The 19,389-nt window shown below is 32.1% G+C and overlaps 1 protein-coding gene across 1 annotated transcript in view; it reads right to left on the bottom strand.

Moving 5' to 3' along the window:
- The window catches only part of KLHL1 (kelch like family member 1), a 446,827-nt gene that overhangs the window by 248,171 nt on the left and 179,267 nt on the right, over positions 1-19,389 (bottom strand). Inside the window, exon 3 of the mRNA XM_066235267.1 lies at positions 17,548-17,684. Within this exon, the coding sequence (XP_066091364.1) occupies positions 17,548-17,684 (137 nt within the window). The remainder of the gene's footprint in view (positions 1-17,547; positions 17,685-19,389) is intronic.

Raw genomic sequence — 19,389 nt, 5'->3', positions numbered from 1 at the left:
ATGATATATTTCTTTACACCTATAACCTGGTCATTTCTCTGACAGACTTCAGTGGTAAAAGGTAAAATTCTGCCAAGTATTGGACATAAAGTGAACAACAACAAAAAAAGTATAGGGGTTCCTCAAAAAATTAAAAATAGAACTATTAATACCATATGACCCAGTAATTCCTCTACTGGGAATATACCCCCAAAACTCCATAACACTGGTATGCAAAGACACATGCAGCGCCATGTTCATTGCAGCATTATTCACAGTGGCCAAGACATGGAAACAACCAAAAAGCCCTTCAGTAGATGACTGGATAAAGAAGATGTGGCACATAAACACTATGGAATACTACTCAGCCATAAAAAATGATGACATCAGATCACTTACAACAACATGATGGACCTTGGTAACATTATACTGAATGAAATAAGTAAATCAGAAAAAATACTAAGAACTATATGATTCCATACATAGGTGGGACATAAAAATGAGACTCAGGGACATGGACAAGATTGTGGTGGTTACTGGGGGTGGGGAGGAGAAAGGAGAGGGTGGGGGAGAGGATGGGCACAAAGATAGAAGGTGACAAAAGACTATATGACTTTGGGTGATGGGTATGCAACATAATCAAATGTCAAAATAACCTGGAGATGTTTTCTCTGAACCTATGTACCCTGATTGATTAATGCCATCCCATTAAAATTAATTAAAAAGAAAACTTGAATAAAAAAGAAAAAAATGACAAATATTGTTAATGGAAAAACCAAGTAATTCTATATTTTCCTTCAAAGTTAGCATTCATGAATTTTCTTAAATGGATTAAAAATACTATATACTTAGGCAAAAATTTGTATTCCTAAGGATTCTGTGACTATAGTAACATAAAACCCTAAGAAAATTTTTTCATATAATAAGGAAATATTTATTATCTTTACTGACAAATCCAGAGAAAGGTTATCTTCAGACATGATTCATCAAAAGGTCATCAGGAAAAAGCCATCTCCTTAAGTGACTTGCTGATTCCCTCCTGGTTGCCATAGAGCCGAGCTTCAGATTCAGACAGCAAAACACTCACCAGAAAAGAAAATATTCCTTGATGTATATTTCTTTTTCATTGGTAAGGAAATCTTTACTAAAAGTTTGCCCAAAGTCTTTTCTTTATGTTTCCTTGGGGAAAAAATTGTATTATGCTGAACTCAATAATTAGTAATGGCCTAAAACCCTGATGATTAATTTTGGCCCCATATAAATTAGAATTATAAAATTGGAGTAACCCTCCCTTGAGTCAAGTAGGGGAATAAGAAGGGAACACATTTTGAAATAGCACCAATAATGTGTGTGCTGCATTTACTTACAGTCTCATTTTAAGTAAATGCTAAAGCAACTGAGTGTTCAAAGCACAAATTTGCACTGTATTGGAATGAAAATAGGTAAAATACAATGGGGAGGAAAAGTAACATTATAGAAGACTATAAACTAATGCTGTTATATTTTTTAGTAGACAAGTGGTATCATATTAACAATTCTGATATATAATCATATTTCATTTATAAACTCATTTATCAGTTACATTGATAAAAAGCATGTATTTTACTAGATAGGTTAAAAACTGCCTATGAAGTCTGTAAAGTAAGTTAAATGTTCTTTCTTTTCTTCTATCATTTATCAATCTCTCTATCTAATCTATTTCCAATGAAAATATAAAGAAATGACATCATTGCCACACTAAAAATTAAAACAAAATTCATATATTAGTAATTCATAGGGAAATAAAAAATAAGATTTTTAGACTACTTTTAGATTTGTAGAAAACTTGCAAGACTGCACAGATTTCTCATATAGCACCTACTTGTTTTTCCCAGATATCAACATTTTATATTAAAATGTTACATGTTAAATTAATGAACCAATGCTTTATACTTTTATTAACCGAAGTTATACTTTACTCACATTTTCTTAGACTTTTTTTTTTTACCTAATGTCCTTTTTTGATGTTCCAAAGAAAAATAATTAAAAAAAAAAAAGATGTTCCAGTGTCCTATGCAGGATAACACATTTCATTTTTTCATTGTGTCTCTTTAGGTTTCTCTTGGCTTTTACTGTTACTCAGATTTTCCTTGTTTTTGATGACTGACAGTTTTGAAGATTATGGTTAAGTATTCTGTAAAATGTCTTTCAGTTGGAATTTGTGTAAATGGCTTTTGCTGGCATCAAATTATTTCTTAAGCTAATGTGTGCCACATTATGGGCACCCTGCATTTTCTCTCTCTTTCTCATCTGGGAAAAGATTCTAGTTGTCCTCTAAATTTATAGAAAAACTGTTTTAGAAAATGACAAGCTATACCTGGGGAATTTGATAATCTTAGAGTTTATGAATCAATGAACAATGTTATACAAGCCTTCTAGATATAGGAAAAACATAGTTTAGTTTTTTGAGTAATAAATATATCTCAGGGTTCAAGAGACCACTATTAGAGAGGCCAGGAAAATACCTATGGAAGGACTGGTTAAAAAAAGGCAACAGCAAGGGCCATTATTTTTCTATTTCTACCTGCACGCTCTTTATTTATTAGGTTCAACGGGTATCAGGTCAGAACCAACAATGTCAATAGTTCTCATTTACTTATATCGTTGTAAATCTATTATTTTTACAAAGTTGTCACTTGGAAAGAAAAAGGAAGTGTTTGCTGAGTAAAAATCTTGACTTTTTCCTAACATCCCTTGATGCAGGTTTATGCACAGGTGTTTAAATTTCTTGACTTTAAAGATAGTGTATACTCCTTATTTTTAATATGTTATAATTTATAATTCTGTTCCTAATCAACTGTACATATTTTTTCACTCCTAGCACTTGCTATAGAGATTTAAAAAGCCTGCCACTTAATACCCTAGGATATTTTGGTTGTGAAAAAAAATAGAAATTAAAATCAACTAAAAGGTTTTATACAAGTTTTCTGAACTTTTACCTTATCTAAGGAATATAATTTGGCAAGCTGTGTATCAGAACTATCAAATATATGCTCATTTTCACATTACAGAATTAAATACTTAGGATAGATACCTTTAGTTGGGACATGTTTTCTTTAGTTCTAGATAATACTATTTCCTTTAAATTAAATATGCCCAGAACCCAAATGAGACTGATCTCTAGATTTAATATTCTCTTCATTAGCACATGAAATTATTAGTAATTTGTGTGTCTGGACAATATCATTTGAACTTAAATAAAAGAAAAATACTTCTGTAATGTGTTATTATAACCACCTTTGGCAGATTAGTAAGGATGTATAAAATATATCATATAGTATTACAAATACTTAAATATTCAAAAATATTTTTCTCAGATGTTAGAAAATATTTTTCTAAGATTTTAGTGTCAGAAACCTGTGTTTTTGTTAAGCAAATTATTTATTTTTATTTTATAATAAATGACTATGCTTTTTTTGTTTTGATGATTGAGAAGCTAAAACATATTGGCATGTCATCTCTATAAATACAAATAGAACCTTTAGACATTTAGTTATGGTTCAAATCATATTATGAGTGTGTGGATTTGAATAGGAATGCCTTTTGTTAGGTCTTTTTTTTTTTTTTTAATTTGGTTTTCAAAGCCTCATACACCATGGATACTTAGAAACAAAACTAAGAGCAAAGATGTTCACTTTTGTAAATAACCTCTCATATTTTTCTTTCTTTGTGTTCCACTTCAATCCGGAAAATAAAGGAGTGACTGAAAGGGGTAAGTTTAAGAGAATATAGATTCTCACTGGACAGATTTTACACCAACAGTATGGGGAAGCGTGTTCTCATAGAACTAGTTTAAACAGACGTTATCTACGAAGTTGCATCAGCTTGGGGTGCTTAAATATTTTATGTACTATCTTGGGTTATGGTGATATGAAAAAAAGTCAGCGCCTGACCTGTGGTGGCGCAGTGGATAAAGCGTCAACCTGGAAACGCTGAGGTTGCCGGTTCAAAACCCTGGGCTTGCCTGGTCAAGGCACATACGGGAATTGATGCTTTCTGCTCCTCCCCCCTTCTCTCTCTATCTCTCCCCTCTCTCTATAATGAATAAATAAAATCTTAAAAAAAAAAGTCAGCTATTTTGGTATTTTATTCTAATCAGTTTGGGAGTTCTACCATCCTACCTCTGCATATGTCCATCCTACCTTTGGGCTTCAAAGTTGCCATATTGTTTGATTTTACAGTGATTTTAGGTGCAGGTTAACAGATCATTTTTTGGAACAGTATCTTGCCTATCAAAATATATTTAACAGCTTATCATTTCTTTTATGCTATCTCTATAGGTAATTTTCAGAGATTACCATTTTCATTTTTTGACAATAAGCATTCATATTTTTCATGAAATTTGCTCATCTAACAATCCATATTCATAATTAATATTTCTCAACTCCATTGAACCAGAACTGCAATATTTACAAAGTGTTATTAGGCACTATACATTTAATTCTCCAATATGAATGAAATCTTTTCCCAAAACACTAACTTAGCACATCCAGTTATATCATATTACTAATATCTTATTTTCCTCACTGATGTATTTTAGTCTAAAGCCATTTTGTAAAATGTACATTTAAATTAAATAAATACAAAAAATAAAGTCTGTACTTGGACGATGCGAGCCATTGTGGCTAGTAATTCCAGGTCCTGAGTGAGAATGATGAGGAATGAAGAAAATAAAGAGAAATAGTACAGGATCAGGAGGTCTTTACAATGTCTTTAGCTTACAATAGCAAAACAGCTCCCAGTTTGCTTTATTATATAGCCATATGAAAATAAGGAAATCTCCGATACAAAGTCACACATCTCCAAGGCAACTCAAGAATTCTTCCAAGTGCAGAAACCCTCCACCATACATAACTCAACCAACATCAGAACAAACAAAGGGTAAGAGGAAGGACATGTAAATCGCTTCTAGCAACTTAAGCAAGCAAGTGAAGTAGGGGGATGGGATGAGTGCAAATACTCAGCTTCATAGCCAATGGGGAGGTGTGAGGGGGAGAACTTAATCTTTTGCTAAGCTTCGTACAGCAAGGACTTTGCCACTTGCAGTCTCACACACTTGGAGTCTTAAAAAAGTTTTCTTTAACTTAAGTTGATTAATGAAATTATAGTAAAAAATCAATAAAATTATGGAATAGTCAAATTTAAATTTACTCACTACTCAAAAATGTTCATTAAATAGTAAATTAGCTCAGGAAAATGCATGAAAATAGGTAATAAATGACATACTTTTTCTTTTTGTATTTTTCTGAAATGAGAAGTGGGGAGGCAGAGAAACAGACTCTTGCATGAGCCTGACCAGGATCCACCCAGCATGCCCACTAGGGGGCGATGCTCTGCCCATCTGGAGTGTTACTCCATTGCAACTGTAGCTATTTTAGTGCCTGAGGAGGAGGCCACGGAGCCATCCTCAGTGCCTGGGCCAACTTTGTTCCTATGGAGCCTTGGCTGTGGGAGGGGAAGAGAGAGAGAAAGTTGAGGGGAAAGGGTGGAGAAGCAGATGGGCACTTCTTCTGTGAACCATGACTGGAAATTGAGCCCAGTACGTCCATACGCTGGCAGATGCTCTACCATAGAGTTAACCAGCCAGGGCCTAATAAATTACATACTTTTCTAAGCATTGTTTATATTTTACAGATGTGGATGCATCAGAAATGAAATTGTTATAAATTAAACAAATGTAAAGTGATTTTTACAATTCTTCTTATAAGATTGATCTCCACTACTATTTTTTAAAAAAATCTTTATTGATATATTTTATTCTGCATTATCTTTTTCTCTCACTACTCTTAAACATTTCTCCAGAGGGGAAAAAAATATATAGCCTGATCAGGTGATTGGCGCAGTGGATAGAGTGTTGGACTGGAATTCAGAGGACCCAGGTTTGAAACCCTGAGGTTGCAGGCTTGAGCACAGGGTCACCAGCTTGAGCTCTAGATCGCTGGCTTGAGCATGGGATCATGACGTGACCCCATTGTTTCTAGCTTGAGCCCTAAGTTCGCTGGCTTGAGCAAAGGGTCAGTCACTTGGTCTGCTGGATCCCCAGTCAAGGCACATATGAGAAAGAAATCAGTGAACAACTAAGGTGCCACAACGAAGAGTTGATGCTTTTCATCTCTCTTTCTTCCTGTCTGTCTGTCCTTATCTGTCCCTCTCTCTGACTCTCTCTCTATCTCTGTCAAAAACAAATATATATGTATAATACATATATTTATTTATATATATTATATATATTATATTATATATTTAAAAGACTTGTGTGAATGACATTTGGCTAGAATATTTTGTCCAGTTAAGGAATGTGAGAAGAGTATAATAGCAACCACAATGTGCCCAAGAAGAAAGTTCAAGCATACATTCTAAAGGAAAAAGAGATCAAGGTATTCCTGTAGTGTATCATGACTATGCAATTCATTTCTGCCAGAAATCATGTTTTCTTTTTTGGATAGCCCCTAGTATCTTTTATATAAAAGAGATAAAACATCTAAAATCAGTGCTGAGTGTTCTCACTATAAATTTCCTTTCTCAAACACAAAGGGGTAGTAAACTCAACAAAGATAATAGGTCATGCAAAGAGATAATTTATGAAAGTCTTAAAAAGGGTGTTGTGACAAGGATCATTTTTTTTCTTGTTTTTGTCTATTTGCTTATGGTTGTTTTTTCTCACATGCTATTTGCAAACAGTATCAGCTCTATTAAATTTTAAATGAAAAAATACTAAGAACTGTTTAGTATTTTTAAGGTATGCATTATTTAGAAACATATAAAGTTGGTGCTTCAGTATTCCCAAATGCTAGATAAAGCTGAATATTGTGAGATATAACAGAGATGTGTGTGAAACATCCTGAAAATGTTAAATATTAAATACAATATGTATAGTGTTTGTATATGTTCTTATTTACATAAAAGTAATAAAATTTCAAAGTTATTAAATTATAAATATTCAAGCTTGAGGATGATTCTAAATAATGCTGTGATCAACTAAAAATAATTTTTCATTTGAGTAGTGTCTATATACTTTCCTTCATGATCTGTATAAATTAACATTAATAATAAAAAATTTATATTTGATGGCAGTTAGTACTATGTCAATGGAAGGTCACATTTTTCACTTAATTTTTCAATAATTTAAGTGCATATAAGCATTACCTCTTGTACTAATCAGACAGACATTTGAGTAACTTTATAGAGCTAACTGAAACGTTATTGAGAAAAATAGACCATGGATCCACTTCTGTGAAATTTTGTTGATCTTTATGCTAAAATGTTTTTATTTCTCTATGAGACAATAAGATTTGACTAACTGTCTATCTCAGAAAGTTTCTGGGTGGATCAAATGAGATAAGATATGCTAAAATTATTAATATAATATATGATAAAAACACATTTGCAATATATAAGGTAACAGAACTACGAGAAGGTGGTTTAAATATAATTACCCTTAAATATTTTCACTTAATCAGTCAAATAAATTAGCAATCGTGTTATAATACTGAAGTATATAATAAACTGGATTAAAAATTAATAAATGTTTGATGAACAAAGTGATTTTCCCTTCCTAATTCTCTGTCTTCATTTTTACTTTCTAATACAAAATTGTGCAAATGATTTGAAGAACTTATAAATATACCTATTATAAATAATCATAATTGAATGCTTACAATATGCTACACATTATGCTACTATTATTAGTTTAATTGCTTCTTAAAACATATCATTTACTTAGACATTATGTTTCCTTTCCTATAGATGAATAATCTTAAGACTATAAAACCAAGTAATTTGACTAAGGTCTCAAACTAAAACATGGGAGACCCAAGGGACATAATCAAAATACTTAAGACAAAGTAAGAAATAGGTACATTTCAATTAGAATAAACACTCAGGATGAACAGGGATTTGCCCATCATGTCATTATCAGTTTGGTTGAGTATCAATCAGTCCTGATGAAGGCTGAAGATCATTTTCAAATATTTCTGATGTTATATGCTATACACTATGCTACATTGCCCCTCAAATATAACAGAATCAAGTGGATAGATATTTTGCAGTTAAGGTGAAATAATCCTGAGAAAATATAGTCAAATATAAGATTAATACACAAGAATATATATCATGTTCCTTGCATAGTTGGTATGGTGGCTTATGATTCAGTTTATGCTTTTCTACTACCCAAAGGAGAGGAAAATGTAAATAATTATAAGACTAAGGGCAACAATAAAATAAAACCAAAGCAGAATTTTTAAAGAAGCAAAGTTGACTATGAGACCTGAGATATTTTTCTTACCTAGAAACTCAAAAAGTAAATGTGAGTTATAGTGTAGAGAAATTTAACTTCCTCTATAGCTAGTAAATATTAATTTTCATATAAGTATTGTTTTAGTTCATCTATGAAATCCTATAACATTAAGCAAGACTATTTTAGAAACAACATAAAAATTGTACAATTTTTACAAAATATACATCCTTTTTATTTTCTGATACAATAATTTACCCCAAAATAGTTTTATATGATTCAGTGTTACATGCAGACATGCATACACATACACAAGTGATTTTTTGGTAAAAGAGGTGAAAGTTATATTGGTATGATAGCAGTATACACCAATTATTTTGTTTTATATTTATTGTTTTCACTTTTGTCCTTACTAAATAAGCAATTTTCAAAAAATCTAATAAAAATGATTAAATTAATATTTTTAATAGGTAGTAATAATATATATAATAAAATCAGTCTTTAAAGGTTTAATTTGTTAAATTGAGAGCAGAATTTTCCCAACTAGTGAAAGCCCTAAAGTTTAAGCTAATATTCTGCTAATGTGCTTGCATAATTCATGTCACTTGAATTAAACTAGTAATAAAAGTGAAAAAATAATTTCCTTTTAATTACAATAAGACATTGTGACGGGAGTTTAGAATATTCAGTCCTGCCTGAATATATTGATGTACACTTTTAATATTAAAGCAGATCATTAAACATCTCGGCTCCTACGTGCGTGTATTTATTTCACTCAAACGTTTGGCAGGAAGTAGCAGCTCTCTTAACATTCCTTAGCATGTACTAAGTCTTTAATTAACTTCCATAGTACATAGCCTTTTTTTTTTTTAACAAGGATGGTTCAGTGTGATTAAAGGGTTGTTTTTAGTATATGGCAGTTTAATTTTCTACCCCTCTTTTTAATGCCACTACTATGGACAGCTTCCTTTATTTAATCCTTGTCTTATCAGTTCTCTACAGGACACGAAATGTTGCTGGTAACCCTGCAATCCCATCTCCTATATCTGTTGGAACTCTTACTTCCTCACACAGTAATGAACAGCGTATATTTGTAAGTATAATAGGAACTACATAAGAGATATGTCAGAAAGAAATTTTTATCATCTTGAAGAAACTTTAAAATATGATGAAATCAAAAGAATCCTTTCAAATATATTAATTTTTTTTTTTACACAATGTAATCATCAAGTTTTGGCTAGAGCTGAAATACATATTGAGACAAAATTAATATAGTAGTCCTCAAAATTTGATTTATACTATTGTCCAATGAGAAAATATGCTGCATACATCAAAAGTATGTTTATAATCCACTACCCCCCCCAAAAAAAAAAAAAAAAAAAAAGAAAACAAAGGATAGTTATTTTAAACTTGAAACTGGAAAGTTCCTTAAAGGCAGAGAATGTATGTAATCAACCACATTGTGTTCCAGAACCAAACATAGGACATGGTACATAGTAGGCACGTACTAAAACTTAAGAGGCATCCTACACATTTACAAGACAAAGATTTTTAGCCACTAATGCGCTTGAAGTGTCAGGCACCATTGCTACCTGCAGGCAAATAGCATTCAGTTGCAAGGGAACATTCTCCTAATCTGCAATGATCCACTATATAGCAATAAGGGAGTCGATTTAATCTCTTCAAACTATTTTCAGGACGAGATAGCCATTAAACCACTCCAAAGAACTCCATGATAACAAATTCTATACAAAAGGGCATTGATTCGTTAGAGAAAATACCGTTCAATTTGTGTTCTGATATTTTATTCTAGTAATAGATTCAACATCTTACTATTGATCTTTGTCAGCTTACTTTATCTTACCGAATGGGCTACCTTAAGTACTCCAGAATATCGTTTGACCAGGTGGTGGTGCAGTGGTTAAAGTGTTGAACTGGGACACAGAGAACCCAGGTTCAAGCCCCAAGGCTGCCATCTTGAGCATGGGCTCACCTGGCTTGAGTGCAGGGTCGCTGGCTTGAGCGTGGGATCATAAACATGACGCCATGTTCACTGACTTAAACCCAAAGATTGCTGGCTTGAAGCTCAAGGTAGCTGGCTTGAGCAAGGGGTCACTTGCTCTGCTGTGCCCGCCCCCATACCCATCAAGGTACATATAAGAAAGCAATCAATGAACCACTGAGGTTTTTCAATGAAGAATTGATGCTTCTCATCTCTCTCCCTTCTTGTCTATCTATTCCTCTCTGTCCCTCTTTCTGTCTTTGTTACACACACACACACACACACACACACACACACACACACACTCCAGAGTATCTTAAGCACTGAAAAAATAATTCTGTCTCATATTAACTAAAAAGACACCAACAATGTTCTAATCTATCTCATAATGAATCTGACAATGTTTTTAAAAAATATTAAATATATAATTCTAAAAAACTCTTTGCCAAGAAAAATGTTTATCTGTAAAATTTATAATGTTTAAGATGAGACTGCTAAAATTCTATATATCTCTAATTTTCTAAGTGATTTGAAAACAGAATGATGAGAAACTGTAAACATTTTTTTTCTCTGATTCCATTGATGCTTCTCATATGTTCTGTAGAGTAATTTTAGAGCAGCATGGACTTCATTATCCCAAATGATAGACTTTATCAATGAAAACGGAAAAAAAATCTAGGTATTTTTTTTCTAAATGAGTACAATAATAAAAAAGAAGCTTCAAAAAATGTAATAAAATGTTTTAAAAGCTGTTAAGTTATTTAAACTATACAATCAAGAGTTTCATCCAATGGATAGTGATACACTGATCTTACATTTAAAAACAAAAACAACGAGCTTTGTTTCATTATGCCCTGCTCTAAAAATTCTATTAATTAGCAATTTGTTTAAAGGTCTATGTCATTCTAATCTATATTCATACAGACTTAACTCATATTTTATCTTCTAGCTTCTAGTTTGACTCTCTTTACACAATAAGTGATCAAATATTTTAACTGAATTATGAATTTATTTTGAAAAATTGGTATACAATCTTATAATTATATCTTCTCTGGGTTACAACTAAGTGTTCAAACTTTAAATTTAAAGATATACTCATAAAAGGGCATAACAACAAGCCCTCAAATATCATTATTTTGTTCAAAGTAATTTTTTATAATATTGATAAGCTGCCTTAGAAACTTAATTCTTGTTATTAATAAGCTTATGCTAAGATTGGTCACATTATAACTTGTTTCACTTAAAGTCACAGAACCTCTCAACAAACTTAACTGAGGACTTACTGTATCTTATAATATTATATATCTGTTGCTTAAACGGACCTTTGCTCTCTATGAATGGCTCTCATCTCACACAGATTTCCTACTAAAAAACTGAGAAGTCTCAATGGAAACTTTTAAAAGAGGAAATGTTGAAGTTACTCAAACATTTAATTAAGAATTTAGAAAAACAATATGAACTTCATGTTAGTAATATAATTGTTACTCTAACACCAGTGTAAATTTTCTTCTTTTTTCCATTACTGAGCTTTTAAAGTATGTGGGGAAAAAAATTGACTTTATGGAGCCTTAAAAAAAAAAAAGAAGAAGCTAATTTTGATTCTGTAATAATTAGTCATGATTTTAATAGTTGTATATTTATCTTATTAAGATCCAAGAATTCTGTCAACACAAAGACCTTATTAGTTTTTCTTTGTTCTGTCTTACATATTTCTAGCATTAACATATTAGTTATTATAACTTTGAGCTATTTCTACCACTGTACTCATTCCTTAATACCCAGGTCACTCTTCCTAGTTACCAGAAAACAAATTTCTAAATATTTGCTTTAGTTCTTATTATAATTCTACCAGGCTCCTGATCTTATTTTCTCTCATTCTAATTTGTTAGGTTAGGAGCAAGTTGGGGTAATTAGGAAGGGTGTCTTCTATAGCTTACCATGTATAAATTTTTACTAAATTGAAATTCTTTAAAGGATGATTCTTCTTTCTTCATATTAATGATTATTAAATTCTATAATTATTGAAGCTTATGTCAGTCAAAATTTTTTCTAACTTTCTTTATCCATTGTTTAGTTTTCTTCTTACTTTTAAATAAATAAATAAATTAGTTATATATGGTTTTTCAAATCGTACAAACTTTCAAGATCTCATAGAAATTTTTCCTTTGAAATCATTTTGAGGTATTCTTATTCATCTCTACTGTGAGCAAATTACTTTCACAGATAATAGTTCATTAATTCCAGACATATTTTATTCTCCTTAGCGGACATATTTAATTCTCAATTTTTTCAAAGACTCTCAAACTTTAAAATTTAAGAAAATATTCTCAAATAGCTGACTCCTTACTATCTTACTGCTCATTCATTTTTACCTTTTTCTATGATGCATTTATTTTTAGTCTTCTACAAAAAGTCTTAGAGATTAGCTAGCAAGCTTGCTAAGTATAATAGATACAAATACCAATACATCCTATTCTTCCCTTTCCATACAGTTGTTCAGTTGATCTTGTCTATTTAATTTGTTACATTGTAAATAGCAAAAGACAGGAACACATTTTACGTAATGCCTAAAATTCTCCCAACGTTTGCTTGTAAATTATTTCCTTATCTAGCACATTCTTATAAACTTATGTTTGGAAATTTAGAAATCACCAGAAAAATAGAAATTTTGGAGTAAAGGCCAAAGTATCAGTGGCAACGGAAAGATAGCTTTGTATCTTGTCTGGCCTTTAAAAAACTGAGTTAAATCTGGGTCATTACATTCAGCAAGGAGCTTTGAAACACCTTCCAACTTGACGCTGTACGATGATGAGTCTCATTTGACCTAGTTTTGTACACTAGAAATGCAAGGCTGCCAAGCTATGGAGGCTGTAAATGTTGGATCTATGCCTTTCTGTTGCTAGAAAGATTCCTAAAATGTAAGTTTCAGGATTTGGTTCTTTCTAAGAAACAATAATAGGGTTATGTTTGCTATCCCTTGACCCCAGAGGCCATGATCTTTTACTACTATTTTAGTTTGTATGCACATTGAAATTTACCAAGATGGTCTATTTTTTTTTCTTTTATTCTTTTTCCACGTGAGAGGAGGGGAGATAGACAGACTCCTGCATGTGCCCTGACTGGGATCCACCCAGCAACCCCCACCTGGAGCTGATGCTCTGGCCATCTTGGGCCATGATCTCAACCGAGCTATTTTTAGTGCCTAAGGCAGAGGCCCTGCTAGAGCCATGCTCAGTGCTCAGGGCCAATGTCCTCAAACCAATCAAGTCATGGCTGAAGGAGGGTAAAGAGAGAAAGAGAGAAAAGGGGGAACGGGAAGAGTGGAGAAGCAGATGGTCACTTATCCTGTGTGCCTTGACCGGTAATTAAACCTGGGACATCCACATGCTGGGTCCATGCTCTACCATAAGCCAATCAGCTAGGGCCATCCAAGATGGTCTTAATGCCTCATCATTTTGACTAAAATTTAGACATGCTTCTTCTTGCCACTAGGTCTTTGACTTCCCTTTTCTTAGAGGATTTAATTTTGAAAACTTGTAAGTATAAATTCTTTCTCTCCCTTTTGAGATGTGAATCATTTTTAAAAGGCTCTTTCCAGTTTTACAATCCAAAAATATTTTTGTCAAGAACCTGGAAGCTGCACATTTCAAATGTCGTTGAGGAAGAGAGCACACAGTCTCCCTTTTGTGAGAGGGTAGGAGCATAAATTGAGTGGGCACCTTGCTTCAAGTTGTAAAACTACCTTCTGTTACAAAGATGGGAAAAAGATTACTTTTCCTTTAGATACAACCAAGTAGCAAACTCAGATGTCCCATGTTCTCTCCCATCTGAGCTTTAAATACCCTTTCTTATAGACCTCCCTTGGTAGCTCAGCTGCTTGGAGCATCATCTGGGTAAGTCAAGATTGTGAGCTCGATCCCCTGTCAGAGAATGTACAAAAATCAAATCATCCAAAGAACACCTCAGTAAGTGGAACAACAAATTGATGTTTCTCTCTTGCTCTCTCTCTTACTCTCTATCTCTACTAAAAAAAAAAAAAATATATATATATATATATATATATATATATATATATATATATATCCTCCCTTGCATCCTTTGTTTTAGAAAAATGATTCATTTTTTTAGATTAAATTTATTAGGTGACATTTGTTAATAAAATTGTTTTATGTGTACAGTTCTGTGATACATCATCTGTATATTGCATTGTGTGTTTACCATGTAAAGGCAAATTGTCTTGTGTCAACATATATTTGACCCCCTTTACCACCCTCCTCTACCTTCTTCCTTCTTGTAATCATCATACTGTTGTCTGCATCTATGAGTAATTATTCACTTGTTTTTATTATTTGTTCATTTATTTCTTTCAGTTTTATACCACATATGAATGAAGTAATATGGTTCCTGACCATTTTATTTTATTTATTTTACTTTTCTTTTCTTTTATTATTTTATTTTATTTTATGTTTTATTAAGTAAGAGGTGGGGAGCCAGAGAGACAGACTGCCATATGCACCCTGACAAGGATCTACCCGCAAGCCCCCTACTGGGCTATGCTCTACCCATCAGGAGCCACTGCTCCATCGTTCAACAACCAAGCTATTTTAGCACTTGAGGAGAGGCCACCGAGCCATCCTCAGTGCCTGTGGTCAACTTGCTCAAACCATTCAAGCCATGGCTACAGGAGGAGAAAAGAAAGAGAGAGAAGGGGGAGTAGGAGGGGTGGAGAAGCAGATAGTCGCTTTTCCTGTGTGCTTAGACCTGGAATTGAACCTGGGACTTCCACACACCAGACAGATGCTCTATGCTGAACCAAATGGCCAAGGCCAATTCCTGACTTTTTCTGCCTGACTTATTTCATTTACCATGATAAGTAAACATTGGTCTCTCTCCCTAATTGCAACAGCTTTCAATAAAGACCTACTTACCTGTTTAACTTTGTCAAGGGCAATATTTGCTTTGAGAAAACATAATTTTATAATTACTGAGGCTGAAAAGTTTATAAGTCTTCCCCTCACATTGCTGCTTTGAGATTCAGCACCCAAAGCATGGCATTTTTCTTTTCATAAAGGCTTCATTGATTGGAGTTATGAGTGTTATATTGGTATTAGCAAAATCCTCTCTCTGATGAGCCAAATCCTCAAAGAAGAAATATTCCCACTATTTTCAATATATTTTGCTTTTAGAGGCTGATCTTCAAACACCACTTGTTTCCCTGTTACCAGAAATATTAAAAAATGCAGTTCCTTAAATTAGGTTTCTAATGCTTTGATTACCAGGCCCTAACATGCCTTTCCTTTTTTCTTTAATGATCAAGATTTTAAACAAAATAAACCACATGCAATTCCTAAAAAAATATACATTCATACCATCTTGTTTTGCCACTATCACCAGATTTTATCATGTCACCTCTTATTTCATAGTCTTGAAAGGTTATTAAAATAATTTAAAATAATGTGAACCCTGATATTGCTCTGAATAGTAGGTTTTAAGCCTTCTAATTCTCTCTTAACACTTTTCATTATATTATATTTATTTGCTTGTCTCTTCTCTCCAACTGAGCTTCAGGATGTCGAAGTCTGGCTTAGTTTATTTTCCAGAAATAAACCTAATATTTGTACATTAAACAACATTGAACAAATGTTTCCTAAATTAGCAAAATCATTTGAATGTACTAAATAAAATAAGTGCAAAGAGCAATGGAAAATATCACTATACATTTATTTATTTATTTATTTATTTATTTATTTATTTATTTGCTTTTTATTTTCCTTGCTTTGAGGTCAAATTTATTAATTGTTTTCTTTGGCCAAGGTCCATGAATTTAGCTGGTGAGAATGCAAACTAGAACAACCATTATGAAAGAAAATATGGTGGTTTCTCAAAAAATTAAGAATAGAACTATCATATGACCCAGCAATTCCTCTCCTGGGTGCTTTTCCACTCATACTCAAAAACATTGGTAGTAAAGACATGTACATGCACTTCCGTGGTTGCCGCAGCCTTATTCACAGTGGCCAAGATGTGGAAACAACCAAAGTGACCTCCAACAGAGAATGAGATAGAGAAAATGTGGTTCATATTTACAATGGAATGTTACTCAGCAGTAAGAAATGATGACATATTGCCATTGATGACAACATCGATGAACCTTGAGAACATTATATTGAGTGAAATAAGTAAATCAGAAAAGCTAAAAACGATACGATTTCACACATAAGTGTGATATAAAACTGAAATATAAAAGTGAAATGGTTACCAGAGAGATGGGAAAATGGGGGAGGTGGTTAGGGGGAGGGAGTAGAGAGGGGCAAACACATGGTGACGGAAAATGATTTGACTTTGGGTGATGGGTATACAACATAATCAACATTTCAAATGCTGTAGAAATGTTTATCTGAAACCTATGTACACTTATTGATCAATGTCACTCCACTAAATTTAATTTTCTAAATAAAATTTAAAAGAGAAAAGAAAATGTCACTATAATAGCAATGCTTTTGTATAGGTATGCCTCAAGAGGCACACTGGTGTTCTATAAGAATTTTTAAAACATGTAAAACCTAAGTATTTAGTCTGGGCACTGACTTGTTTGTTTTTAGTTTGTCAAGTAAAAAAAGTACAACAGGAAACACAACAAGAGCTGTGAGATGTGACTGAATAAAAATTATATCAATATGTTTTGTCAGAGAGGCAAAAAATATATATTTTTTGGTATGCCACAAAATTTTAGTAGTTTATTTGAGCCAGGAGATGAAAAAGGTTGAAAGTTGATGATAAAAAGGATCAGAAACAGCAAATAGCTTAGAAAGCTAGTCATTTTTCACAATTTTAAGTATTTTCATTTTCTATTTCAACTAAGTTTATAGAATCCATATTAAATGTCCAGTAAAGGTTTTAACATTAAAATAATACATTGCAAAGAAAAGAGAGTCTTTGAATCCATTTTAAAATAAAATTAAAATCCATTTTCCTTCTTAATACTCTAAGTATGAACACAAATTAAATCTTATTTGGTAATTAATAGTCTCTCTGTTCCTCTTCCAAGCTCATCTATTACTATTTACTTTCATAATCCAGTTTAAATTCTTTGAGGAAGGAATTTGATATATGTACACATATATACATTTGTAATTTTAAAGACAAAAGTAAAGGCACTCTGAATTTTCTCCATTAGTCTTTCAAATGGAAAAAAATTACAGATATAAGGTGTATTTATTTTAGCTTTATATCATGTACCTAAATTCTAAAATTCAAAATACATCACGGTGAAACAATAAATCTCTTACTGTACCTGTATATGCAAACTGGACAAGATCCCAGAGGGCATTGGGGTCTATGCCTTCCATCTTGATTTCCTCTTGTTTGGCTTCACAAACATCACTTGTAAACATGGCAGCAAAGTAGTCTGAGACTGAGCTCAGAACAAGCCTGAAAGAATCAAAGGATCTAATTTAGGCTATGAATATAATACATCAAAATGTTAGTGTCAGCAATAATGGAATAAAGGGCAGTCTATGCATCCATCTGTCTGTCTCTATTATCTATGAATCTATGTATTTCTCATCTATTAATCTATAATTATTTACTAAAAAATTTCATTTGCTCCATAAATTAATAGTGTAACTTATATCATAAATTTTAGCCCTAAATTGGTGCTGACCTGTTTTTGAGATTTCTTTTTTTTTCCTTTAGTTCTTGTTCTTATGCCAATACCATCAGTCTTTTTATATATATGATAAATATAAATGAATATAGAAACATAAATACCATAATTCTAAATATGTTTTTATATCTAATGAGGCAAATCTTCCCTCTTAAATTTTGCTTAGTGTGGATTTTTATTCTTCATATAAAATTTAAAATTTTTTTAGTAAACCAAATAGAATTTTAATTCAAAATGCAGTAAATTTCTTTTAAAACTTTTTTTACTTATTTTTATTTTGTATTAATTTTTTATACAGACAATTAAATTTAACAGGATGGCGTTGGTCAATCAGAGTATAAAGATTTAGAGAAAACATCTCCGCATCATTTGGACAGTCGATTATGCTGTATACCCATCACGCAAAGTCAAATCATCCTCTGTTACCCTATATTTTATTTCTCTTTAAGCCCCTCCCCTTCCTCCCACCCTCCTCCTTCTCCTCCCTTCTCCTCCCCATGGTTATTTGGAAATGGTTGGTTTATTTAGGATATAAAGTCATCCAATATAAAAGTATAAAATATCTCTATATGTACTTAGGATATTTTGTCTGATTTACATTCAAATTAAATTTTTTTTAAATTGTCTTATGCGTTCTTGGTTGATTCCTACATACTTAACAGTTTTTTTAGCATTATGTACAGTAACATTTTTATAAACTCTATTTTCTTGTGGGTTTCTGTTGGTTTAGAATTCATTAGTTGAAATTTCCATAGATGCATCTTTCATGTGACACATTTATTGGAGTCTGCTTTTATTTTTTTTCTTTTAAGTAGTTGATTTTATGTCATTTTCAAATAAACTAATTTTACCTGTTGCTATTCATTTTCTATATTTCTTTTTTCTTTCTTTCCTTCATCATCCAGGCCTTCCAGTGCTGTTTTTTGCTTATTTTATTTTATTTTATTTTAATTTTTTTAGTGAGAGATGAGGGAGAGAGAGAGACAGGAGCACAGATCTGTTTCTGTATGTGCCCTGACCGAACCAGCAACCAGTGCTTTGGAATGATGCTCTAACCAACTAAGCTATACAGACTAGAAAATAATATGCTATTATGATCTAAAGTCCTTTATTTGTTCATATATTGCAACTGTCAGTTATATAATGGACATTGTGACAAAAAAAAGTTGAGGTTAAGAAAAGTGTATCACTCTAGTTTTTCGTTGTTATTTTTAACAGCTTTTTAATAGCTTTAAAAAATGTACAAGCATTTCATTTTTCTGGTAACTTTTGTTGTTTTAATGAACATAAATATTTTTTCAGATTCTTTAAAATTGTAAGTGAAAAATGATTGAGTAAAACACTTAACAGCATATTATAATTCTAAAGAAATAGAGGACTGTACTATAGTTATGAGGTTTGTTATTAATAGTTATTTGAAATAAAAACATAAATTTCTTTCTATTTAGAGTATATTAGAAGAAATTAGTA

Source organism: Saccopteryx bilineata, chromosome 6 (assembly GCF_036850765.1).
Source record: "Saccopteryx bilineata isolate mSacBil1 chromosome 6, mSacBil1_pri_phased_curated, whole genome shotgun sequence".
Taxonomy (NCBI): domain Eukaryota; kingdom Metazoa; phylum Chordata; class Mammalia; order Chiroptera; family Emballonuridae; genus Saccopteryx; species Saccopteryx bilineata.
The sequence above is the reverse complement of the archived record's forward strand: the minus strand, read 5'-3'. Positions and strand labels throughout refer to the sequence as shown.